The sequence below is a fragment of the Ictalurus furcatus genome, chromosome 26, assembly GCF_023375685.1.
Source record: "Ictalurus furcatus strain D&B chromosome 26, Billie_1.0, whole genome shotgun sequence".
Lineage (NCBI taxonomy): Eukaryota > Metazoa > Chordata > Actinopteri > Siluriformes > Ictaluridae > Ictalurus > Ictalurus furcatus.
In genome coordinates, this window is record NC_071280.1 from 1,796,828 (window position 1) to 1,822,856 (window position 26,029).

Here is a 26,029-nt window from a genome sequence, read left to right on the forward strand (position 1 = left end):
GGTAAATTATTCGGAAAACGCACCGTTTGACTGATCTTACAGTACGTACCTTTAGCATTGAGCGCTAACTGAACTAATGGGTTGTATGCCATAGTAAGCCATAGTATGAACCGCCACAGATGTAAACATGGTGATTATATACGTGTTGATGAATTCCTAAGAAAAGATTCACTTGGAATGAGATGACACGGGGAGTACGGTTAGCACCGAGCGCTAACTGACTTTACGAGCGGCCATTTTGGGCCGTTGACGTGGTGAACACCACCTGCATTTAATACATAATGAACACAATTACGCTAAATAAACTGCCATTTAAAATGAAAGAGATTAATAAACAATAAATGACTTTTAGATACATTTATTTAGATTTAAAAATGACAAACAAATCGTTCCATTTTATTGTGATGAATTTGAATAAGAAGTGAGAGATGATTTCGTCCTTATTCTGTCTGCAGTGGACTTCTCCTACACGTAAAAAAAAGTGCACAGGATACACGCAATTAACTGCTAAATCATTCACTCCTCTTCAGTGATTATTATTATTATTATTATTATTATTATTATTATTATTATTTCTGGCTTGTCCTGTGCTCACCGCTGTTATCTCGTTAACAGCAGCCTCCAGTTTCCCCCGCAGCTCTTCGGTGACGACGATGTCCGCGCACACCGACCACTCGCCCTTCTCGAAGGTCACGGGAACGCAAAAAACGAGACCGACAGGAATACCGAAGTGCCCTAAAGATGATCAGAAAGGGTACATGTGTGATGGGGTGGGAAAGTGTATTTTGATTTTTATACTGTATATTTGAAGTAGAAACCCCCCCCCCCCCCCCCCGCTGCCCCTACTATTACTATTATCCAGTCCCATTATGTAAGGAATAAAAACCCCCATTGTTTTGACCTGACTGGATGGACGTACCTGTACTGACCACACCCAGTGAGAAGATCTCCTGAGGAGAGGAATCGTTGATCCATGCGCTCAGAGCTGTAATGATTCCTCGGGTTGCAGAAATAGCTGCAGGCCTGTTCGTCTTGAGAGAAATGGCACTTCGACGTGAGCTGACCGAGCCTTGGAAGTCATTCTCCAGCCATTTTCTGTCAGGAGAGATTATCGGTATGATGACTAACACGTGGGAAAGGAGCGTGAAGGTCGCATGATCGGGTGCGTCCGCTGAAGCCGCGGCGTAGCACACTCGGAGGAACGCGCTATCCGCCCTCTTCTGCACACGTGACCGCACAGACGCTCGCGATTGGCTAGCCTTGCTGTGATTGACGAGGGAAAGAGAGTGTGCCCCTCCTACCCAGAGATCACGGGCAATCACGCGCCACTTGAGTTTTTGAATTATTTAATGAGTTTGTTCATGATCACCACCTTTCGTGTGTGTGTGTTTTCCTTAGACTACCCTTTACACGGACCAATTAGACTTAGGCTTAGGGTAAGATTAATGTCTTAACCAAGTCCCCAAATATCAAGTAAATCAACCAGCTTCCACACTTTTCCCATGGGCGGAGCTAAGGGGTGGCCCGACAAACGACGTGCAACTGAACAACTTGGTAAATGTCGCTGTGATAGGCTCGTTCGAATAATAACAGCACGCGCACTACAAATATGAAAGCTAAGGATCCGTCAACGAGTGTAATATCGTGCAGGAAGAAGCTTAAAAAGTTTACACCGAAGTGTTCCCTGACCACAAAGAGAGAAGCGCAGGGGTGTGCAAACTTTTGTCAACGATGGTCATTATTCAGCAGCATAACATTACTTTTTTTTTTTTTTCCAGTTCGTTAGTGGCTACCGTTAGCTAATGATATTGAACATGTAGCACTAACGTACTTCATAAGTAGCGTAATGTTATGTTCGCTTAAACGTTTAAACAAACGGATCTTGCCCTAGATTGCCACCCCAGGGTAGTCGTTGGGCCAAACCTGGCCACCCCGTTGTGAAAATTTTGCCCACACCCCTGCAGGTCTGTCCGTCGTTTTACTCCTTACCTATCGTAAACGATCTCCAGGATGTTCTGAGAGAATCCTGCAGGTCCCCAGATGGCACCTTTGTATCTGTAAACCTTCGCTCGTTGTAGGTCGACGTGGTAACGACCACTGATGTTTCCCCAGACGATGACGTCGGTGATATCTGAGATCGGAAAGACGTTTTTAATCATCAAAGTGGCTGGGGGAGGGGCTCAGAAGTTGACCCCGCCTACTTAACCATCCTACCAAATGCACCTGTTAACTACATATATAACGTTTTTAACGAATGGAGCTGGAATTGTTCTCACCGTGGCTTTTCACTGACAGCTGCACTGCAAGCTGAGTCCTCGCTTCTCCTTCCAGCTGCGCCGCGATGGCCACGAAGCGCCGTGGATCCACGGAGGGTGCGCGCTCGATCAGCAGGCCGCACTTCAAGTTGACGTGGACGTCTCCTGCCACCAGCACTCGTAGATCTCTGTGCGCGTTGTCCTCGATTAGACGTCCGTAGCGATCTAATCGTTCCACCACTCGGCTCAGACGCTGCTCCGCGTCCTCGTTCGGTCCCCGCTCGTCCAGGAGAACGATCAGATCGGCCGCCCGGAACGCCACCGTCAGGTCCGAGTGGACGGTGACTTCGTGGAGCTGAGGCAGAGCCATGTCTTCGACCTCCATTTTAAGAGCCAACAGGGAGTCTTCACTGGCGTCTGCGTCCAAAAGGTGGAGGCTGACGGTGGGGACGGCGGCGAATACGCCGGACGTGAAGAGCGATGGGATGAGGTGGTTGCAGATCGGGTTTAGAGCACTGCACAGATACGTGCTGTTAGTAGAGCGCTAACACATCCGTTTGAGGTGATTTTCAGCTCGTGGGAGGAACAAGGTAAAAATAACATGATGTGTTACTACATGCTCTCGGTCACACACGTGGGGACGTCCTGTTAAGAGGAAAATAATTAACGACGGCTTGGCGTGATGAAGCACGGTTACTGAAATTGATCAGTTTCCTATAACGGTACATCCTGAAGTGTTTGATTCCTCTTACGCTGCGATTTTAAATAACAACATATATTTTAGGTTTATTATTATGAGTCATTTATAGGTGACATGACGTGACGCGTCCAGTGTACAAGGCCCTGTGTTACTATAGAAAAGAGAACATGGCCGTAAAAAGCAACACGGCGAATTCTCACCCGCTGATCCAGATGTGGAACGACTGGTGGAGTTGGCGTCGTCTCTCTTCATCCCAAAGGCGTAGTTCCGTTGCCCGAAGATTCTCTGCTGCGATGTTCAGCATCAGCTCCGTGCCCATGTCTGACGTGATACCGTAGTAGCCCTGAGAGAGACGTTGATTCATGCACAGAGAATGGTTCAAAGCTTTTAAATCCCTATCCACTGAAATGTACTTGCACATGCAGTGCAAAAGTTTACACACCCTCACTTTAAAAAAAACAAAACAAAAAAACGATCGAAACCAAGCACACGGATTTCACGTGAGTGATGTGATTACGAGCAACTATCTATCCATCATGTATTATCATGTATGGGTTAATAAAGCCACATGAAAGTAAACGAATAACCGAATCAGGTGAGAAAGAACCAAATGAAAAGAATCATGTTTCAGTAGAAATGAATCATGAGGGAATAAACGAATCGTGTCATAAAAAAAATTATTATTTTGATAATCACATTTGCATAGTGTCAAATTATGTGAAAATAAAACAATCTTGAAAAAAATGAATCACTGAAAGTAAACAAATGTGCAAAATCAAGTGAAAAATAAGTGAATCGTGAAAGTAGATGAATCATTTGGGGAAATGATTCGTGTAAAAAAAATTGTACTGTGAAAATAAATTAATTCTGGGGGAAAAAAAAATAAATGAAGAACTGATTGGTGTGAAAATTTAATCACGTTTGAATAAAATGAATCATGGAAAAAAAGAATCATGTGGAAGGAATCACGTGAAAATAGAATCTTTTACAACAAAAAAAAGAATTCTGTGGAAATGATTCATATGAAAAATAATCATGAGAAAATAAACGGATTGGGGTGGGGTGGGGGGGTGAAATAAGTACATTTTGTAAAAGTGATGTTTGGAAATAAGCGAATGATGAAGAAACGTGAAAATAAATGTCAAATCTGTGTGAAACATACCCTGTGATGTGTATAAATCCATACGTAAATTGGTCTCATTATTGTAATTTTCACTGATGGGAAGTTTTCTGTAAAGGAGGAATATTTCTAAAGTTCTTGTTCCAGCTCTTTATTGATAATACCTGCACATATTCGAGAAAATCACTGAATCCCCCAAGCAGCATGCCCTTTCCTCCACGGTCAGTCAGCTCCCTCCACACCATGGGGCTGCTCGTGTGCTTCCAGCCATTGGATGAGCAAGTGTCTTCAAGCCAGCTCTGACAGGTAGAGTTACACATACACACACACTCTCCTTAAATAAAGACACGGAGTGAAACATGGCTGCAGTGTGAGGTTTGGGGTGTGTCTCTACCTCCCAGGCACTGGGCAGCATACAGATTTTGTGAATGCAGAAATCAGGCAGGATGCTTTGCAGCAAATCTGCTAGAAGCTCGGCTTTGGCGTAATAAGGACAATCCGCCTTTCCTGTCCAGAAGAATACAGAATCAGAGCAAAGGCATTTAACAGACATAAAGATTTTATAACAAAATGGCTTCCAAATCTTCTTTAGTTTCATTCAAATTGATTATCATAATTACAATTTTAGAACTCTCATAAAAAAAAAAAGACATCTAATATATTTGACTTTTTAAAGTGGAGGAAAAAACAACAACAAATCACTACAGTTAACAATTTAAACCAGATATCAGTCCAACCTGCTAGAACAAACTTAGCCATGATTCCTAGTACACAACAGTTGCTAAGCGACCGCTGGTGGTACACAGAAAGCGTTCGGCTGGAAACACTTCACGTCGTAGTGTCACGTTATACTGTTAAAACGCGTCGTTTAAATCAAATAAATGAATAAACAAATTAACAAATACAGCCCTCGTTATTTTATATATTCACAACTATACTATAATTTGCTGTTTTATGTTACAACGATTTGATTTCGTTCTTTTTCAGTCGTCTTGCGTGAGGTCGGAAATGATTTCGGGAAGCACAAGAAAATGGCCACTGGTTGCGTTACAAATCCCTGAGTGCTCACTACGTAGGCGCGCTTTGTATGGTAGGACATGTCGTGATGACGTAGTGCACTCGTTTTGCTTTACAGACGCGTTTGGGATTCAACCGGTGTCTCCATGTGTGAAAGCGATGGAGGGCGGATAACACAGTGAAGGGTAAGCTCGGTGTGCTGAAATAAGCATTTAGGACAGGTTTATTGTGTTGTGATGTGTGTTTTAGGAATTAACCAGTTATATTGTGGTACATGTTGTATGTTAGGAGACTCTGGAGTCTTTTAATTAGCCGTCAGAGCTAACCAGCTAACTAGTTGTATGGCTTGTCATTGGGTAAAGCAGTGTTGTTTGGGTAATGAAGGTGATTAACAGGAATTATATAAATGTGACTTATTATTATTATTTTTTTTAAATGACCAAAATGTTAACAAATATTCATTTTATTTGTTTACTTTTTATTCTCAGGTCCTGTTGTACTGTATTTGGATTGGTTTTCATCTTCAGTATGAATGTGTTCCTCATGAGGTCAGGTGAGATGTTCAGGTTTGCTGCCATCTTGGGGAGATTTGCAAGGCTTAACCGGAACAGGACCGCCGTCCAGATTCACAATTCCACAACGCCATGTTTAGTGCGCACTGGGAGGACGTTACAAGTCGCGGCGTTTCACAGCGTTAGATGTTTCTGCCGACAAGAAACCCGCACGTTGAGTTACGACGAGCGGACGGAGAGTCTAACCTTAAGCCTGCGAGGTCCTGACCCGGCAGCCTCGAAGATGGAACAGAGACCCACGTTCTACCAGGAGCTCCAGGAGTGCGGGTCGCCTTCGGACGTGTTGGATCTGGTGGATCGGTGCGGCGTAGAGCACCGGTGCATCAGCAACAGCTTGACCCGGATGTGGCACACGACCAAGAAGATGTCAGAGGAGCAACGGCGCTGGGAGCTCCGGCTCATGGCAGAGCACCCGGCTTTCGAAAAGCTGTGCCACAGTGCCAGGACAAACGCGCCGCGCATGCATTGCCACAGCCTGGCGTTCACTCTGCTGGGTTTGGTCAAGCTCGGAGTCTCTCAGAGCAGCCTCGTGGTGCAGACTCTACTCCGTGTCATCCAGGTTTGTTCATTTACGCTTCTTGCTCTGGGATTTGATCTCACAACCAGCAGCCAAAGCATTAAACCACCGAGACGTTCTCTCCACGTCCCTCTTAGTTGTGGGTGCACTCTCTTGAACAAGACCCTCGAACCCCCTCAAACGCTCAACCATTGGTAACGTTGGTCGTAAAACGACGATCAAAATCTAATCTGGACTCCGAAGCGAGGACGCCGAGCGGCAAACGGACGGCCGTGTTTCGCGTCCGTCCGATATTCTGGGACGTCGCACGAAACGATTTCCTGTTATCGCTCGCATTTTTGGAGTAACCCGAGTTTGTCTGATTTTGATCTCGTGTGTCTCCAGGAACGCCTGAACGAGTTCGAAAACGAGAAGGCGCTCTCGGTCCTGGCTTCCTGCCTCTCGGAGATGGACAGCAGCAAAAACGCCGATGCGCTCAAACAGGGCTTAAAGTATGACTCGTAATCGTTTCTTAGAATGTTTTAAAGCTGCGGTTTGTCGTTTGTAAAGGTGTAATTCCTGGATCGGTAATAATGAGATCTTTCGAAGGCGTTTTAGAGGGGAAAAAAAATGAAAGGTCATTAATGATATTGGTATGCAGTAAGTAGATTTGGCTGATTATCAACTAGTTTTTTCTGGGTCAGAAATTAGCCCCGCCTCCCAGTTAAAAAAAGAAAAGAAAAGCAATTCGTGTGTGGTTTGTTTTGTTTACAGTACAATTTCTGTTCACGTCTCTCTCTCTCTAAATTTTTTTTTTAATGACCCTCTGCTCCTTCAAGGCTTATACTGGAGGATCGGATTCCTACCATCCAGAGCGTGATGCTTCTACACACCACCATGCGCCTGTTTGGGAAAGACGCCTCGCCGGCCATCAAGCAGAAGCTGGAGGTTTGGTCGATTTGTGAATTTCTACGACATTAAGAGCTTGAAAGATGCCGTGGAAATGATATCGTTGTGTAAATCTGCTGTTCCTGCGCCGTACAGAAGCAGGCCCTCTCTATGGCGGATCGGTTCACGCTGCTCAACGTGCAGTACATGCTGGACACGCTAGCCGTCATCCGCCTGAACTCCAAACCGCTGCTGGACGTCTGCAGGAAGAAGCTAGCGGGTAAAGAGAAGACATGAGAAGTCTTTACGTCATTTGTTGTTGTTGTTGATGCTTTCCTAACCCGGTGATTCGTCCCTCTAGAGAACGTGCACAGCATTTCCTTCACCAGGCTGATGGCGATTCTGAAGTCCTGCAGCGATCTCCGCTACAGGAACCTGCATCTCTTTACATCCATGTCCGAATACCTGGCCAGCACACTCCCCATGTGGAGCAACAAACAGGTCAGATGTTCATCCTGCCGTTAGTTTACAGACACTGATTCGTGTTATTGATCATTCTAATGCTAATAATAATAACGATGATGATGATGATGTCGTCATAGGTGCTGCTGATACTGTTGGAGTTTAAGAGACTTGGGTTTCGGCCCGTCGCTCTGATGGACGCGTTTGCTGAGAGAATCGTCCAGAAACCGGACAGCTTCACGCTCCGGGACCTGCAGGGTGTTCTGAAGTCCTACTCCTTCCTCAACCACCATCTGAAGGAAAATCAGCAGGCGTGAGTCTGAAATATTCACTCAGCATCCACCGAATTACGAAAAATCACCCGAGACGTTTTTCTTCTTTCGTTGTAACTGTAAACGTTACAGTCTGCAGCGATTTTCGGGGTCCAAGCACTTGGGCTTTTCTTTTTTTTTTCTTTCCGCACTGTAGCAGGCAAAATGTGTCAAAATGTGATCTTATTGACTTCGAGTGTTGAATGAGTGCTTTAGAATCTGCTAAACTCGCACAAAATAAAATGGAAAACATCCCAGTGGGCATTAGTAATACAGTAACTCACCTGGACCCCTAAATATAGATTTAAATATAGCTTCTGTTTTTATATATATATATATATATATATATATATATATATATATATATATATATATATATATATATATATATATATATTTTATCCTGATGTCATATGATCATGATATGAAATTCAGATTTCTGGAGAGTGTGACGCACGGCTTGCAGTCCTACCTGCCCAAGATGTCCAGCACAGACCTGCTGAAAGCCATCAGCTGCCTTTGTGTGTTCGGACACTTCCCTCAGGCTCCCCTGGAGAAGCTGCTCCGAAAGGAAGTTCTGGATGAGCTGCTAAAGGAAGGTCAGGACTCGAGCGCAATATGCATGATGAGCTTCCTAGATGAAATAATACTCTCAATCTCTCTCGCGCTCGCTCTCTCTTGCGCGCTCGCTCTCTCACTTTTTTATTTCTAATCTGTAGAAAGTCCATTTTCTGCGCAACAGGAACGACTGCTGCGGACGTTGGATCTGTGTTTGCGCCTGGATGATCCCGCTCTCCCTCCCTCCGTCTCCTCCATCCCGCACCTCCACCACTCCCCTCCGCAGCGTCGGCCCATCGACCCCGTGCTTCTCGTCGCTCTGAAGAACCTGCTCGGGGAGGACACAGTGATGGACTCCGTCGTGGAAGAGGGTCACTACTTCATCGGTAAGATGGAGGAACTATCAAGACGGTGGCCATTTTGTTTTGGGCTAATCTAATAGTCTTTTCTTTTCTTGTTTTTTTTCTTTTCCTCCAGACTTTGTGGTCACACTGCCTCCGAACACAGACGAAGAGCAAAGCTCGAGGTAACCTTCACTTGAGAACTGTGACCTACGCTGGATTGCATAAGTATAGACCCCCCCGTCATATATATAGATCATTTTATACTTAAATGCCTCTCTTTAATTGTTGCTCTCGCAGGATTGCGTTGCTCTGTGCCTCCCCAACCTCGTTCTGCTTTGGTACGACTCATCCCGTCGGCGCCATGGCGCTAACCGTCCGCCACCTCAAGCTCCTGGGTTATGAACCGGTCCTGGTGTGTTTATGTTTTATTTTTATTTTACACAATGGGGGGAAAAAAAAAAAGTCATCATTGGTGATCTTCATTTAAAAAATAAATAAATAAATAAACAAACTTGGAAGAAGAGAAGAAGTTTCTTGCATTCGTATCACGTTTTTCTTTTCTTCAGGTGCCGATCCAGGAGCTCGTCTCTCAGAGCGCCGAGGAGAGGACTGACCTGCTGAAGAAGTTCATTTTTCCCGAACAAGAAAAGTTCAAAAGTGTCCAGGACTGTGAAGTGAAATAATTAAACATGTAGCGTCTTCTTTAACACGCGGGTGGTGTTTTTATTTCGTCTCCCTGGAAAAATTCACTTGGTCTCTGCTCTCAAGTCGTTTGTGTTTTCATTTTTTTGTGTCCACCACGTGAGTAATTTTCACGTCAGCCCAAATTCAATCACACGATGCCACGTGTGTTGACTCGAGTTGCCATGTTGAAATGCATGTTTCACGTGCTTGTTTGTTTTTAACACGTGAAGGAAAGAAAAACCCCGACGCTTACGATAACGTGAAGTAAATGTGTTTCTCCGTAACTCGCTTTGAACTGCCCTTCTAAAGGCTCGGTACAGGAGAGACTCGCTGACGGAAGAGATCGTTCTTCAGACCTTTTTGCGTGTTTTTTCTACATGTTGCAAAGAATGAATCATTTTCCGCCATTCGTTTAAACTCTTGACAGTTAAGAGGAAAGAGAATGTGACATTTTAAAATAGATATTTGTATTAATTCTGATGACATTTCTAACATTTATAAGAACATTCTAAAGAATAATGACCTCAATCAGTTAATCAATTATTATTAACAATTATTTTAGCATTTTAATGGAATGTGCTTTATGTTGTGCTAAGTGAATGAAATAATGTTAAATTAAAATAGTAAAAAAAAAACTTGACTAAAATAAAAATAATAACACAAAATAAATAATAATAAAAATAAAAACGAAAATCCGAAAACACAGCACCACTACATATCTATAAAAAAAAGAACAAGAACGCGCGCTCCGATTGGACAAAGCAAGACACGTGACTGCATCACGTGGTACAAACCGGAACTCGCTAGCAACATGAACGTGAGGTAGCTAAATGTGTAGCGAAAATTCATAACAGAGATAAAATATACCTCGCGATATAATGTCGGAGTCAAGCCCTGAGCTTAATGATTATTTGGAGGGTAGAATTTCCTTCGAGGAGTTCGAGAGACGGAGAGAGGAACGAATAAAAGCGAAGCAAAAGGTAACGCTAACCCGTCTCGGTCAGGTCTCCAAATAGCATGTCGTTCCCTAGATTAAGCGCACTACACGGGGGATTAAACTCCGGTTTACACCGGCTATGAAGTGCACTACGTAGTCAGGAACGTGTCGTTTAAGATTCGGCTCTGTGTCAGAAAATGAATACAGAACTATTTTAAATACCTTAAATTTGAATATATTTGTATTTCCCCCCTGATTTATTCATTGAAAATCAAGTCACTAATAAATATTTATTTTTATTATAAATATTTATGTGTATAATCTATATATTTTTTTATCATGATTGATATTTTATTTCTTTATTCAGTGTATTTATTTCTTTGCAGTTTTATCATATATATTTATATAATATATCGAGATCATTGATATTTAATCGCCAAAAAAGCAGATATGTTTACATTAAGCAATGCAAGTCAAAAAGGTACAACAAAAACAAACAAACAGAAAACAAATGACCTTTTCCTCAATAATTCGAGCTCTCCGAGAGATGATCTTTCCTTTTCCCTTTGTATAAATCTTCATTTCAGTCTTAAGAACATTTTTAAAAAGCTCGCACGGAGTAATTCTAATACGAAAATGTAATAAATAAATAAAACCCCACAAAAAAATCCGTGTCACGGTCATACACCGAGTCTGTAGAGTTGTATCATTCTGTTTCTATGCGGCTTAGTAAAAAAATGATAAACATGAGATCTTTTCGTGTTTCAGGTCCAGGAGGACGGAGGAGACGCCTCCGATGAGAACGACGCCGCCGTTCCGAGCACGTCGAAGCAGACACGCAAACAGCCCGCAGGTACAGAGACCACAGCGAGAACTGACGTGCTGACGTTCAGTACAGACACTCTCACCTTCTTCTTACCTGTGTAATCAAATATCATTCATCAGTGTCTTACTGTACAGATCTTTGGGTTAAATCAGAATGGTTTTAAAAACACGTTCAACACGTCATATAGGTCATTACTCTGTAACATTGTTTAGGAATGACTTAGTTTTATATCCACTGTGTTGTGGTTGTTGTCCCCCCCCCCCCCCAACTGTCCCTGTCGCAGAAGAAGGAGTCAGCCCGTGCGTTCAGAAAGCCTTCGCCTCCATGCTCGGGGAGGACGACGAGGACCTGGACGACGAAGACGAGGACGACGGCGACGCGGAGTGGAAAGACATCGGGGAGCATTACACAGGCACCGGCGCTGGGGGAGGCGGCGGCAGCGAGGTCACCCCAGGGGACGTGTTCGCTCTGGAGATGGAGCTGAACCGGGAAAACAAGAAGATGATGAACGTGCGTCCCGCTTGTAAAAATCCCTCGCGTCATCTTTTATTATTGAGCCGAAGCACTAGGAACGTTTCACGTCTAAACCGTTTGCGAATCGACTCTCGCTGCGTCTCACTGCATCCGAAAGTCTCTTTTCTGCCGCCTTCGTCAAAGCAGAAACGTTGTTTGCTTGTGTACTTTGCTTGTGTATCACTCCGCCCCGCCGCGCCGCCCAGTTTCCCATAACAGGTTTGTTTGTTTGTGTATTCATTTTTTTTTTTTTTTTACTATTTAAGGAAAGGCGATCCCGCAGTAAGCTCCCGCGTGCCCTCCGAGGCCTGATGGGCGAGGCTAACATCCGCTACGCTCGCGGCGAGAAGGATGACGCAGTCCTGATGTGCATGGAGATCATCCGCCAAGGTGAGTCGGGTTCATACCACAGCGAATATACTCAAATCGGCTGCTCAGACCTGATTGGTCGGAAGGTGTCACGCTTTCCGGTTTCTCGATTTACTTGAACGACATCCCGTTTTTTTGCGTGTCGTAGCTCCTCTGGCGTATGAGCCGTTCTCTACTCTGGCGATGATCTACGAGGATCAAGGGGACTCGGAGAAGGCGCTGCAGTTCGGCCTGATCGCCGCGCACCTCAACCCGAGCGACTGCGACGAGTGGCTGAAGCTGGCCGACATGTCGCTGGAGCGGGAGAACGTTAAACAGGCCATCATCTGCTACAGCAAAGGTCAGGACTGAGCTGATTTGTGTGCGGTATTGTCACGTGCTTGTACGCAGTCTTAAGCATCCGTGTGTCCTTGCAGCGCTTAAATACGACCAGAGTAACGTGCGCTACCTGTGGGAGCGCTCAAGCCTCTACGAGCAGGTGGGCGAGCACAAGCAGGCCATGGACGGCTACCGGCGCATCCTCACTCTGCTGCCCCCTACTGACGGCGAGCACTTCATGCAGCTGTCGCGCGACATGGCTAAGTACGTCACGCAGTTACGACTGGGGTACAAACTGGTACCTGGAACGGCTTTTAGAAGTAACGTGTGTTTGTGAGATTAGGAGCTACTACGAGAGCAGCGACTTGCCCTCAGCTATCGGCGTGATGGAAGAGGCTCTGTCCAGGCATCCCGAGCTGGTCACGCACGAGTGTGTCAACATGGCGGCCGAGCTCTTCATAGCTAACCATCAGTACGACAAAGCCTTAGAGGTGAGGACTCGCTTAGACGTGTTGGATTTCCTGGCATCAAGACCTTGACTGATTGATTTGTTTATGTATTTATTTGTTTGATATATAAGCGTTTATCGTGTTTAGGTCTTGATCAAGTTTTGCGGCATCGTACTGGAAAGAGAGGCGGACAGGAAGGAAACGGAGACTCGGGAGGAAGTGAAGGAAGAGGACACGAGTGAGACTACGGAAGCAAAAAGTGAGAGACCTGATGATGATCTGACAAATTCTAAAAGCGGTGAGTTTTCTTTAACTGTGCCTGTTTAGCCCCTGAGATTGGACTTTGTTGTGTTTGAACCTGCTCTTCGCTCTCCGTAGGAGACGTTTTGGAGGTGGTGGTGCCCGATGACGTTCCTATAGATATCAGGGTGAAGCTCATGGTGTGTCTGATCCATCAAAATGTCTTCAAACCTTTGAATGTGAGTTCAGACATTTTGAGAAATATTCAGATCTAATGGGATCCAATGGGATTGGGACTGGTTAGGGTACAGTATGATGGGATTCTCTAGGGGGTTGGGGGGTAGGATTAGATGGGATGTGATATGAAGGGATGGAATGGGATGATATGGCATTTGGAGTGGAACATGACAAATTGGACAGAATGGCATAGTGTTGGTTACCGTTGGATGTGATGGGATATTATTGGATACTCTAGGATGTGATATGAACACATCCAGGGGATGGATTGAGATGGATGGTGTTAGGGTGTGTGATAAGATAGTGTGAAAAGGATTGGATGGGAACGGATTGGAAGTTGTAGGGTGAATTATATGGTTTATAATTGGATGGAATGATATTGGATTGGATACAGGAGGATGGGATGGGATTTGATGGAATATGATTGTTGGGATGGGATTATAATGGATGGGATGGGATATGACACAAGGGGAATGGATAGCATGAGCCAGGGATGGGATTGGAAGGAATACGATGGGATATGATGGATAGGAGACTATAGAATGGGATGGGGAAACGGTTGGACGGGATTGGATGGAATATGATAAACGGAATAGTATGTAAAGGGATGGAACATTGGATATTGGATATGATATGGAGGGAAAGAATTATTCAGAATGGAATCGGATAGGGCAGGATAGGTTTTGTTGATTTCCCAGAAGGACCTTCGGTTGCTCCAGAGTAGCAGTGAATATTGTACAACTTACAGACACTAGCTGATGTCTGCATGCGTATTCTCTACGCTTCTAGCTTAATAAATCAGGTGACTGTATATAGAGGGGTGGAGATTGTTTGTTTGTAGGTCGTGACCCTTCGTGCTTGTGCTCTCTGCAGCCAATGGTGACGTCTATGATGGAGCAGAGTCCGGAGGAGTTGGGTGATCTCTATCTGGACGTGGCTGAGGCCTTCATGGACGTGGGCGAGTACGGCTCGGCCTTGCCGCTCCTCGCTGCGCTCGTCTGCTCCGAGAGATACGACCTCGCCGTAGTGTGGCTCCTACATGCAGGTACGCATGTGTATCTGTTCCTTTGACTGGTTTCTTAACTGTTTCCGTTTGGCCACATCTTGCCTGGTTCCCACTCTTGCCCTTTTGCCTCCTCTTTTCTTTAGCCTTACCATTTTTTTTTTTACTTTTTCAATTTGTTTTGGCCTTTGTTTTGTTTCCTCGTGTTTCTTTTTCATTTGTCCTTCATTTACCTTTCTTCCCCTTCCCCTCCCCTTTTTATTTTTGTTCTTATTGTATCTTCTTTTGTTTAGACTGTTTTGTCTTCCGTTCTCCTTCCCGCCTGTTTTTTGGACTGTGTGTGTTTTGTTTAGATTCGGTTTTACCCGCTTTCCTTCTTTCGCTTTCCTTGTTTTTTGGTTTAGCCTTGTTCTCTTTCGTTCACTCTCCTTTTCTTTTATTTCGCCTCATTCCTTCAGACTCCTCGTCACTTGTTCAGCTTCCTTGTCTCTCATGTCACCTCCTTGTATTTTGTTTAAGCCTCCATGTCTTTGGTTCTTTAGCCTCCTCATCTTATCATTTTGCCTCCATATCTTTGGGTTAAACGTCTTGTATTACGTGTTATTTATTAGTCAATTAGTCGAAATGATCAACGGGGCTTGGTGTAATTTCAGTATACGATAAGTGAATGAGTGTAATGCTTTTTTTTCTTTCATCGTGTCTGTTTTCAGAGTGTCTGAAGGCCCTTGGCCATTTAGAGGTGGCTGCTAAGAGCTACAGTAAGGTGGTGGAGATGGCGCCTCTGCATCTGGAGGCACGTCTGGCTCTCTCCACGCTGCAGCAGCAGCTGGGTAGACCCGACTCTGCCCTCAAAGCGCTGGAGCCCATGTACGACCCCGACACGCTGGCTCAAGACTCCTCAGCCGCCCAGCAGGTCCGTGTCCCGCCGTGAATATGTTTTGGGTTGCACTTAATGTATGTTTATCCTGCGTAACTCTTCAGCGTTTCCTACCTGACGTTCAGGGTGTGTAACGTGTGGTTTCAGGAGCTGAAGCTGTTCCTGCACCGCTCCACACTTCTCAGATCGCAAGGCCGAACCGACGACTACATAGACACCCTGCTGACCATGCTGTCCATGCTGCTTAAGGTTTGCCTCTATGCTTTCGTTCTTCGTGTACTTGACAGAAGCTTGTACGTGCTTCGAAAAGCTCCACCATGCCCAAGATTTTTGGGCTTTTAAGACTCGCGGCTCTTCTCCCGTCCTGTAGGTGGCGATGGTAAGAGCTCGGGTGTGCCTGATCGCTGACACGTCTTCCGGGACCAGGCATTTGCGCCTTATCAGAGTGTCCAAGAACATGCTGGATGAAATCGAGGACCAGGAAGCGGCTTACTTGGACGTGACAGGTTAGCCGTGGTTGTACGTGGCGCCCGACTTCCTTTTGCTTCCGATAGTGATATGTCTTGATTGGAATTTCGTGATGAACGATAATGATTGCGAAAGGAGCTTTTGTCAGTCTCGTGAGGGAGCGTAAAGATTTATTTATTTATTTATTTATTTTGTTTCCACGTAGGAAAAACAAGCGTGCTGTCTCGGGAGGACTGGTGGAATCTGCTGCTGAGTTGCCTCGACGTACTGTGCGAGGAGAAACGCTTCACCGAGGCCGAGCTCCTCGTCGACTCGTCGCTCGAGTTCTACTCGTTCTACGACGATCGCGTCAAACGCAAAGAGCTCGAGTACCTGGGCCTTAGCGCCGCCTTCCTGGATCGCAATTTCCGAAAAGCGTACGACTACGTTAGGTGAGCGCTTCACGTCGGATATACAGACGATCCTGTTTTACACCCGGTACGTGTTCCTTTCAAAAAGTACATTTAAAGCAGCTCTGTGTGTGTGTGTGTGTGTGTGTGTGTGTGTGTGTGCGTGCGCGCTTGTATCAGGTTGATGCTGATGTACACCGTGGAGCGAGCTCAGCTGTGGAACATCTTCAGCCAGGTGACGCTGCACTCGCAGGATGGACGCCATCACCGCTTCTGCCTGCGCCTCATGCTGAAGAACCCGGATAACCACGCGCTCTGCCTGCTCAACGGCCACACGTCGCTCGTCTCCGGGACCTTCAAACACGCGCTCGGTAACGGCTCGCGACGACTAAGAGTCACGTGGCGGCCATTTTATTGTCCGTCTGTGTACTGATGATGAGCGGAACGTTCATCTCTGTTCCTGCAACCGTGTACGTTTTCACGCTCCAGGGCCTCCACGGACGCTTTATACGTGTTTAAATGGACTTTGAGCAATTAAACCGTGATCCTGTGGCAGTTTACATGACCAATTCAACAGATTTTTTTTTTTTCCTTCATAAACCTCATTTAAAATGATGTAAAAACAACAGTCATAACAACCCGGACATGAGGTCTGCTCATCTCAGAAAGCCCAGGCTACTAATTTGTCCACTCCTGCTTACGTATCTGTAGTTATTTAGTGTGGTATACACGGTCTAATTCTCGAATTGTTCCTCTGTCTTGTCCGGCGAGCAGGTCAGTACATGCAGGCCTTCAGGAATCAGCCGTGCCACCCTCTGCACAGCCTGTGTGTGGGCCTCACGTTCTTCCACATGGCCTCGCAGAAGTTTGTCACAAAGAGACACCCGTTGGTGCTACAGGTACGTCTTTGAAACGAACGCGTTTTGGTAAGGCTTGTAGAAATCTCTAGAACTGTGAGGAAGAATAATTCAAAAACGGAAGGCACTGCGCAGCAACACTACAACTGTGGCGCTATGATGCATGGTGGCGGAAGCGTCGTGGTTTAGGACCGCTAGACGGCTCACAATTATTCTAGGAACAAATGGATTAAAATTATATTTCAGTTATATTTTCTGTGTGTGTGTGTGCAGGGTTTCTCCTTCCTGTGGCGTTACGTGGAGTTCAGAGGTCACTGTCAGGAGAGTTTGTATAATTTAGGTCGTGCTCTGCATCAGCTCAGTCTGACCCACTTGGCCATCCACTACTATCAGAAAGCCCTCAGCTTACCACCTCTTAAACTGGAGGTCAGTGCAACAGGAGCAGTGACAGCATCTCGTTGGTTTTACTGTCCTCAGGTCTATAGCGCTGTAAAATGAACTTGATTAAAGTAGCGAAAGGAAAACCATAATCTAACGGAGAAGACCGCGATAAATGTCGTGAACGAGAGATAATGGAATAAATAACGATACGAGCATCTGTCCGGTTGTGTTTCAGGGCATTGAGGACGATCAGGTGGACCTGCGCAGAGAAATCGCCTTCAATCTTTCACTTATTTACCAAGCTAGTGGCAACAAGGAAATGGCCCGCTACTACATACACACGTATTGTGTTATCTGAGTGTGTGTGTGTGTGTGTGTGTGTGTGTGTGTGTTTGTGTGAGAGAGAGAGAGAGAACAAAATGTTTGTATAATACTATTTTTTCCCTTAATAAAGCTGTTTATTATTGTTGATACTACAGTACATTAAGGGGTTTGGAAGTAATGTATGGATTTCACCACATGGAGGTGCTAGATTTCAAAACATTAAATTCCCACAGTTCCTAGAACATTAATGGACTCGGTCGGCGTTTTGTTTTGTTTTTTTTACACCATGAGATGAGTTTTATATATATATATATATATATATATATATATATATATATATATATATATATATATATATATATATATATATATAAAATATTTTAACTCCTTGAGCCAGCCCCCCTTCCCACCCATGTGCACATAGCTCCGCCCCAGGAACTTATAATGGTTCAACTAGAATTAGCATTAGCAAGGGACTAGTCACCGGATGGTCATAAGTGCATTTGGCATCCCTTTTCTTTGTTTAGAAAAAATATATATTTAAACATATTTGCTTGATTTGTTATGTAAAGCCGGACGTTCGGACCATTCGAAGCTTCCTACAGACTACGTTTACGTAACTGTCCAGGAGAAACGTCGTGATTCTGTGTCCAGCTTAATTTCCTTCACCGGTAATTACCTGGCTGTGCTGGGTGTTTGCCGATTTCAGACTGAAATAGAGGTGGAGTGAAGGAGTGTTGTTGAGTGTCTATAAAAAGGCTGACAAGAGGCTTACACCAACACGATCATTCCGGACCATTCCAGGTTTCCAACAGGTTTCCTCAGAAGAAAACTGTTCATTTTAAAACAGCTATTGTGCCTTTTAAAGGGGAAAAAAAAAAACCACCATTTTTGTGACATGTAATATTCGTATGCAAATATATGCATGAATACAGGGCTAAAATAAATAAATGAGATGGAGTTCAAGTCTGGGTGTAATAGGTGTGCTTGGGGGGGGGGGGGACGACCAAGCTTGTTCTTCCCTCGTTCTCCACCAGGGTTGCCAGGTTGAGGTTTTCCAAACACCATCATTAAGCTGTTTAAATCGTTTTAATCAGCTGATTAGCAGCCTCGCTCCAACATATAATTTAATTTACATAATAAATTAGTATATTTTGTGACGTAGTAATTTTTTTTGTCGTTAATAATAATCGTGATTGAAGCAGGAATCATTGAGTCGGATTTGGAACCCGGGTCTGTGTGACGAACACACCTCCAAAACAAAAGGAAGAACGGAAACCGGAGCTGAGGAAACAGTCCTGCGCGCTCTCTCTTTCTCTCTCTCTCTTTCTCTCTCTCTCTAATATCACTCGACGCTTTCTTTTCGCACGCGCACATACGGGTTCTTCAGATGGATTGACGGATATATATATATATATTTTTATTTTTATTATTATTTTGTCGGTGTAGATAAACACAACAGATGCGCATGAGAGTGTCTTAAACAATGGACGTTCCGTTATGTATGTAAATTAAATAATAATTTAAAAAAATAATAATAACCGTCGTTTTGTCGCCTCAGCTGACGCCTTTTAACGTGCGCGAGCGCGGAGGCGGATCCCCCCCACCCCCCCCACCCCCCCCACCCCGCGCGCGCACTGAGGGAGGCCAGAAAGAAGAGGCTCGAGCGCCAGACAAATTTAGAGGGAAAACCAAATTATCCTCAACAAAAAACGAATGTTTGCTTGGTAACTGCTATTTGGAGGACCCTTATTTATTCGTTTACACACACACAACGGTAAGTTAACGTTAAGTGTTTATAAAATGTTGTTTGTGTGTTCGCTGGGTATAAAAAAAAAATAATAAAAAAAAATGTGTTGTTTACCTCAGTGGAGATGCCGTCGTTTACATGACAGTAGGTAATGGTGCGCGCGCGTGGTGAGTTTAACGGCTTAAAAAATAAATAATTAAATAGAAATAATTTATAAATATATTTTAATTTTCAAAACCTCACCTAACAAATGAACCTGTTTAGGTTGAATTGGATTGCTGAGAGGATACAATAAGCTACAGGTTTATATATATATATATATATATATATATATATATATATATATATAATGTATGTGTGTGTGTGTGTGTGTGTGTGTGTGTATATGTATGTATATATATATATATATATATATATATATATATATATATATATATATTAGTTGGATAGTTAAATGTATCTGTAGACTATACATTTGATTGTAATAATACCCGGTGCCATAAAGCCTTAATTTCCCCTCCACAGTCCACCTGATGGTTAATGACAAGCAATCAATATGTCTGTTTATAGCTTCAGCTCTACTGTAATCCACGAACAGCCGAAATGTTCAGACAATGAAAAAGTCAGTTTTGTGTTCGCACCTCAGTGCCATACCACCTCACATTCACACGCCTGGTTCTCATCCTGTTCCTGACTCGAGTGTCGGTTGATTATTTGCTTTGGCTGTTTCGCTACCTTCAGATATAATATCAAAATACTTCCAAGAGTACCAAACAAACCGGTATCGTCTTTGCACTCTCGTACTTTTCCTCGAGATATCCTTTTATAGTCTGTGAAAATTTTTTTTAGCTTGCTCCCAGTCGTTACCTGAACACGTTCGGGATGGTCCACCGTTTTCGGACGATCTTGAGAAGAAGAAAACCGGCCAGAGAACACGTTCTTGTCTCTTTATTTGCGGCGGTATTGACCGACGACGGTTCACATTAGTGAGTAAATTTTCTCGCGAAACGTCCTTGAGAATGATTTACGCAAATAAATTTGATTATTAAATGTGCCTCAGGAAAGAAACCGAGCCCCTCCGTGTTCCTAAATCCCTGGTCCTGATTTAATACCTGTGAAATGGCTGTATTTGTCCTACAGACTCTCAAACTCTTGCTATTTATTGTGGCCTGGTTCTCTTTCAGTCCAATATCCGTCGTCCTAATAGATTCGCTTAAACGTCCGCGGCGTGGATCGATGCTGGCCCCGTGCCCGGTCTCCGTTGGGCAGGTATTCATATTTGAAGAGCTCTCGTTGTGTTCGCTAGTAGGTGGAAAGAAAAAGCTCCGGCGATGTTTTGGGACATGCGGTGGATTTGAAGGAATGTGCACTCATCACCCAGAGAAAGCTATTGCTTACACGTCCAAGGGAAGAAAAAAAATCGGAAAAATGCTTGTTGATTCAACATGCTAAAAAAAAAAAAAAAGATACTAGCTACAGGCCATGGGGTTATAAGGACTTGGAGAAAGTCATAAATAAACTTCCCATCAGGCCTAAAACTGAAACCATGACCCGTCAGTTGAACCCCCCAGTAACTCTTCACCGGCGGAACAGATAAGCTTTGACCTGGGTCAAAGGAAACGGCTTAGTGCTGCAACGTGCTAAAAAAAGAAAAGACACGACAACCAAGTTAAACACAGCCACCAACGGCATATACTTTGTCAGAAAACTCGGCACTACTCGACTGACATTGCGAAGAGCAGCAGCGTATTCGCCGGTCACGTTTTCAAGCCGAATTCAAAGAACAAACCCGTCACAACCTTAAAGATTCTGAAGCTCGTCGCCAGAAAAGTGTCCAAAAACGATCCTCCGTAGACGTCAGACCAGCCACGTAGCATTTCGTCCGATTCTTATTGTTATTAGAGTTTAGTAGGGATGTTCAACGACGTCGCTGCTAGAAGTTGTTCCCGTATTTTTCGTCGTTTGGTCGAGAAAATCCTGGTACAACGGATATTCAACAAATATTCCACTCATCGTAGACGCCGAGGGAAAAATGAGCAAAAATCTCCATGTGTGAAGGGATAGCTCGACAGGTGTTGTTACATCGCGCGTTGTTAGCACTTGGAGGGTGGCCGCTGTGCTTCGGGCAGCCAAACCACATCTCGCTAAAGTGGTCCCCCCCCCCCCCCCAAAATGGACTTTTTAATAGTGGCCATCTGTAGCGTTACAGCATTCTATAAAAGTTTCTGGAAAACGTTTATCCTTGTTTATTTATACCAAATCACACAGCAAGTTGGCGCAGGTTCAACGCCGTACTGCCAAGATTCCCCTCCTAAACTTGAAAGATGGTTTGTTTATAGCTTTGCGAAACGCCGTCTTCTCTGTTCAACATCACTGATTGAAAAAAATTTTTTTTTTCCCCTTTCTCTTTTTATCGCCTGTGTTCTTAGCAACGTCTAGCGTCGATCATGTGTCTCAACGTGGACCCGGGATGCGGCGAACATGGCGTGCCGTCAACACGTAACCCGAAGCGTTTTGGCGGTCGTTTCGGTAAGTTGTCGAAGCTGTTTGTTTTACCTCCCGCTCTGCACCCCACGATGAAGATTTACAATTCCACCAACCGTGACGTTTACGAGAAACTGTCAAAAAAATAAATAAATAAATCTCTTCCTGTTTAAGTCGGCTTGAACGAGCATCTGCTAACGATGGCGCACTCGTGTTTTTTTTTTTTGTTTGTTTTTCTTTTTCTTTTCTCTTCCTTCCCCACCCACTGTTTCACATTCATGCATGTGCTTAAAAAAGAAACTAGGACTTGTATCTCCTGCGCGGAACATCTGCGCGATCCAGATTTAGGCTACAGTTCCACCAACTGTCCGTATTTGTTTATATTTCGGATTCCTCCGACACCGGTCCCGCTCAAGGTTCGACCTCGTGTCAGGTTTACATCGGTGTCGTTATCCCGACGCTGATCCTGTCCTGGTCCGGGTGTTTACTTTGGAACGATGCGAATTGTCCTGTGGATTTATTGGCCTGCGTTCTCACTCCATCTGCACGCCATGTGGTCGTTGAAACATGGCTCCGTTCCCATTCTTTATGCTGCGCCCCTGGAAGAGCGACGCTTTCGTCCCGCCGTGTACGAGCGTACGGACGACGAGCACGGCCTAGAGAGAGCGCGTCTTCCGTAAAACGAGTGTCACGGTGTTTATAGATGATGGTCGGCGTGTCAAACTTCTCCCGAATTTGCCCCGACACACACCACGCTGTGGCTTAATACGCCGTAGACCAACGGTTTAATCAGGCCACCTGAGGACCCGGCGCTCACGGTCACATGGGAGGCGTTGTCAGTACGATTATCACAGTAGTTCGTCCCGGTGTACTTTATCTCCGACACTGGAGACTCCTTCCGTAAATGTTCAGTTCACACTTTTGAGAGCGAGGCTCAAGAACGATAGATTCGGGCGTGTGCGTGTTTTAAAGATGCTTTCTAACGGTTCGCGCAACTTATCAGGCTGGCACTCTAAGTGACCTCGGACTGTACACGTCACCGAAGAACACTAAAGGCAATCCTGAGCGTTGCCTTGCCTCTAGGAGCGTAGTCACAGGAAAAACCTGTGGTCTCAGTGTTTTCCCCCGCTGACAGGATGTGTTGTAATGCGTGCGGAATGCCAGCTCTGTGCGACAACAAGGAGGAGGTCAGGAACGCTCGCTCGCTCGCCGCCACGACGTCCCCACAGCATGCTCATAGCGCGTAGACCGAAATAGACCTCGTAACTACGCGGCTCTACCGGTCCGACCTTATTTTGCTCCGTCGGAAACAGTTAGCAACGGATCGCACGCTGAGGTGATGACGTCGTCCTGTTCCTTTAATTGTCATACGCTCAAACCTCCCGACACTCACGCATTCTCTCTCTCTCTCTCTCTCTCTCTCTCTCTCTCTCTCTCTCTGTGTGTGTGTGTGATTATTCCTTTCTTTCTTTCTTTTTTTTTTCCCTCGACATTTTCGTCACTTAACGCCGGCCGTGTTTCTGAAGCATTTTATTTTTCCTTTCAGTGGGATGTGTAATGCACCAAGGCCACGCCTCCTTTAATTGGACCGATGTAATAGCGATATACTTGGGATGAATTATGTCACAGTCAGCTTTTCTGGGAAGTCGTGATTTTTATTGCAGAAATGACTAGAAGTCGTTTTTGATTCGATGGCTTTTTATCATGGTTAAAACCTCGTGTGATTGGATGCCTGAATGGGAAGATTTGTCTCCAAGTGTATTTAGGCTTCAGATATGGGTCAGTGCCTGGGCTTCTCTGAGCTCGAGATAGTGTGTGTTGTCTGTGTTTTTTTTAAAAATAGTTCAACCCTGGGCTGGGTATAAATAGAAAGTGTGGGTAGATAGAGAACCAGAGCTGGGGCAGTTTGAAGAGTGTGATGCGTTATCCTAAGAGCTTGGGTTTTTTGGTATGTGCCGGGTCACGTATATATATTTATAGCAGGAGTTTGAACACGGTTCCTGCACAGTGCTTTTGTGTATAAACTTTACAGAAGAAGAAAAAAAATGTACGGCTGTGAAAGGGGTTTACAGGTCCGTCTCGAAAAAGCGTGAAAGGGTGCCAATACTTTGTAAAATCACATTAAAATACAAGAAGGTGGGGTCGCTTTTTTTTTTTTTTGGCTAAGCATCAAATATCATTCTACTGGACATGTTATACCCTGTGTGAAGAAAGAAAAATATTTATCATCCACGTGTTAGTATGCCTTTAGCGTGCTAGCATCCTTCCCATCGTGCCGGCGAGGAGTTTTAAGATGTCTCAGCGGAGGCGTTAGTCGGAGCCGAGCCGAGGCTGAGCTCGCTCTCTCGCTCGCCCGTCCATCCGAGTGACCTCGCGAGGAGACGCGCTAACAGGCAGGACAGGACGGAAGATCATTAGCTAATGTAGGTGAGCGACAGCTGCAGGGATTGGAATGGAGCCACAGAGGTAGGATTATTATTATTATTATTATTATTATTATTATTATTATTATTTAAAAATTTAGTTCAAACAGAGGAAGAGAAGAGAAAAAACCCTGCTGTTGACTTTCGCAAAAACAGCATCTTTTCGAGCATTTCCGATCTGCATCACAGGGCGGCGTAACCCACTCGCATGAAAACGCCGTCTACCCGCTTTCGCTACCACGGCTACGTCCACATCGTTCACTATGTGGGGAATTTGTACTCGTTTGTGTCTGTATTAACGTTGCCTTAGCGACCACTTTTTAACCAGGTCATTTAGGATTCTGGGCAACTGAAACCTGGGGCTGGGACTGGGCAGCACGTTTGGGCGTTCACATACCCAGCGGGCTAGCTAAGGAATTTATTTATGATAAATAAATACACCCGTGTCTTGCGTGAAAAGCAGTTAATTATTAAAAAATGACATTTTGGAGTTAATAACCAGCGTGTTACACGAGAACCGGTGGCACGGACACGGTTTAGTCCATAGCTGAGACGACGTCTCTGTGGGCTGATATTGTTTGGAATCAGTTTCCTGTTTCCATGCGGTGCAGAAGCCGGATGAGTCATAAATGTCATAAGCACAGTAATGAGGTGAAGCGAGAGGTCACCGCTGATTAAAAGGAAACGTGTTTTGCGCACGCTAGGGACGACGACGGTACAATGATACGCAAACCTAAAACTGTATACCGATAACGTCATGCCGTACAGGTGTGACTGAGCATTTCCTGCTGCGTCGTTCTGCCAGCACTTTTCATGGGAAAGTCGCTAGAAGGTGCCGGATGCTGTCATGTCATCACCAGTAGGCATGTTCACTGAGGAGTCACGGCACACAGCTGTTTACTAGCTGTTCATGTGTATTTGGTCATGGCACCACAAGCTAGCTATTTACATGGTTTTGTTTTGTTTACAAAATAACAGATTATTATTATTATTTATATCAAGAACATGGACAGAGTGAAGTCGTGAGGAGTCGGGGAACAAAATATATCACGGACTCAGGAGAGAAGTTTAGAAAACGTAGATGTGTGGGTGATCGAACAAGGGTGATCAGTGGTTGGTCAGTGATTAGTTATTGGGAACAGTGGTGATCGGTGATTGGTTATTGGGAACAGTGGTGATCAGTGATTGTTGGGAACAGTGGTGATCAGTGATTGTTGGGAACAGTGGTGATCAGTGATTGGTCATTTTTGAGCAGTGGTGATCAGTGATTGTTGGGAGCAGTGGTGATTAGTTATTGGGAACAGCAGTGATCAGTGATTGTTGGGAGCAGTGGTGATTAGTTATTGGAAACTGGTGAGCAGTGATTGGTCATTGGGAACAGTGGTGATCAGTGATTGTTGGTAACAGTGGTGATCAGTGATTGGTCATTTTTGAACAGTGGTGATCAGTGATTGTTGGGAGCAGTGGTGATTAGTTATTGGGAACAGAAGTGATCAGTGATTGTTGGGAGCAGTGGTGATTAGTTATTGGAAACTGGTGAGCAGTGATTGGTCATTGGGAACAGTGGTGATCAGTGATTGGTCATTTTTGAACAGCGGTGATCAGTGATTGTTGGGAGCAGTGGTGATTTAGTTATTGGGAACAGTGGTGATCAGTGATTGGTCATTTTTGAACAGTGGTGATCAGTGATTGTTGGTAACAGTGGTGATCAGTGATTGGTCATTTTTGAACAGCGGTGATCAGTGATTGTTGGGAGCAGTGGTGATTTAGTTATTGG

General features: G+C 44.7%; 4 protein-coding genes across 7 annotated transcripts in view; 3 read left to right on the forward strand and 1 right to left on the reverse strand.

The window, feature by feature from the left end:
• Positions 1–342: 342 nt before the first annotated feature.
• Positions 343–5,106, reverse strand: mdh1b (malate dehydrogenase 1B, NAD (soluble)). Its single transcript, XM_053615145.1, has 9 exons — positions 4,813–5,106; positions 4,470–4,582; positions 4,240–4,374; positions 3,156–3,298; positions 2,277–2,770; positions 1,990–2,131; positions 920–1,095; positions 596–735; positions 343–465 (listed from the first exon to the last, which is right to left on the reverse strand). Exons 1-9 carry the CDS (start codon positions 4,832–4,834, stop codon positions 397–399), a joined length of 1,434 nt encoding a protein of 477 aa, XP_053471120.1. The 5' UTR covers positions 4,835–5,106; the 3' UTR covers positions 343–396.
• Positions 5,107–5,206: 100 nt separating this feature from the next.
• Positions 5,207–9,430, forward strand: fastkd2 (FAST kinase domains 2). Its single transcript, XM_053615141.1, has 12 exons — positions 5,207–5,277; positions 5,581–6,223; positions 6,566–6,672; positions 7,000–7,108; positions 7,205–7,328; positions 7,410–7,549; positions 7,651–7,823; positions 8,257–8,420; positions 8,541–8,765; positions 8,857–8,905; positions 9,021–9,135; positions 9,290–9,430. Exons 2-12 carry the CDS (start codon positions 5,621–5,623, stop codon positions 9,404–9,406), a joined length of 1,926 nt encoding a protein of 641 aa, XP_053471116.1. The 5' UTR covers positions 5,207–5,277; positions 5,581–5,620; the 3' UTR covers positions 9,407–9,430.
• A 134-nt stretch (positions 9,431–9,564) lies between these two features.
• On the forward strand, positions 9,565–17,752 carry gtf3c3 (general transcription factor IIIC, polypeptide 3). Its single transcript, XM_053615140.1, has 18 exons — positions 9,565–10,387; positions 11,113–11,197; positions 11,454–11,680; positions 11,950–12,073; positions 12,201–12,392; positions 12,469–12,634; positions 12,714–12,861; positions 12,967–13,117; positions 13,198–13,298; positions 14,170–14,341; positions 15,010–15,212; positions 15,324–15,425; positions 15,547–15,682; positions 15,850–16,075; positions 16,214–16,404; positions 16,808–16,932; positions 17,164–17,316; positions 17,507–17,752. Exons 1-18 carry the CDS (start codon positions 10,286–10,288, stop codon positions 17,627–17,629), a joined length of 2,727 nt encoding a protein of 908 aa, XP_053471115.1. The 5' UTR covers positions 9,565–10,285; the 3' UTR covers positions 17,630–17,752.
• A 1,493-nt stretch (positions 17,753–19,245) lies between these two features.
• Positions 19,246–26,029, forward strand: part of hecw2b (HECT, C2 and WW domain containing E3 ubiquitin protein ligase 2b) — a 31,285-nt gene continuing 24,501 nt past the window's right edge. The window contains exons 1-2 of one of the 4 annotated variants that reach the window (XM_053616021.1): positions 19,255–19,372; positions 21,775–21,874. The gene's annotated coding sequence lies outside the window, so the exon portion shown is untranslated. Of the gene's footprint in view, positions 19,373–21,774; positions 21,875–21,906; positions 24,296–26,029 lie in introns of those variants that run through there. The other 3 variants (XM_053616024.1, XM_053616023.1, XM_053616025.1) reach the window with 3 other exon arrangements.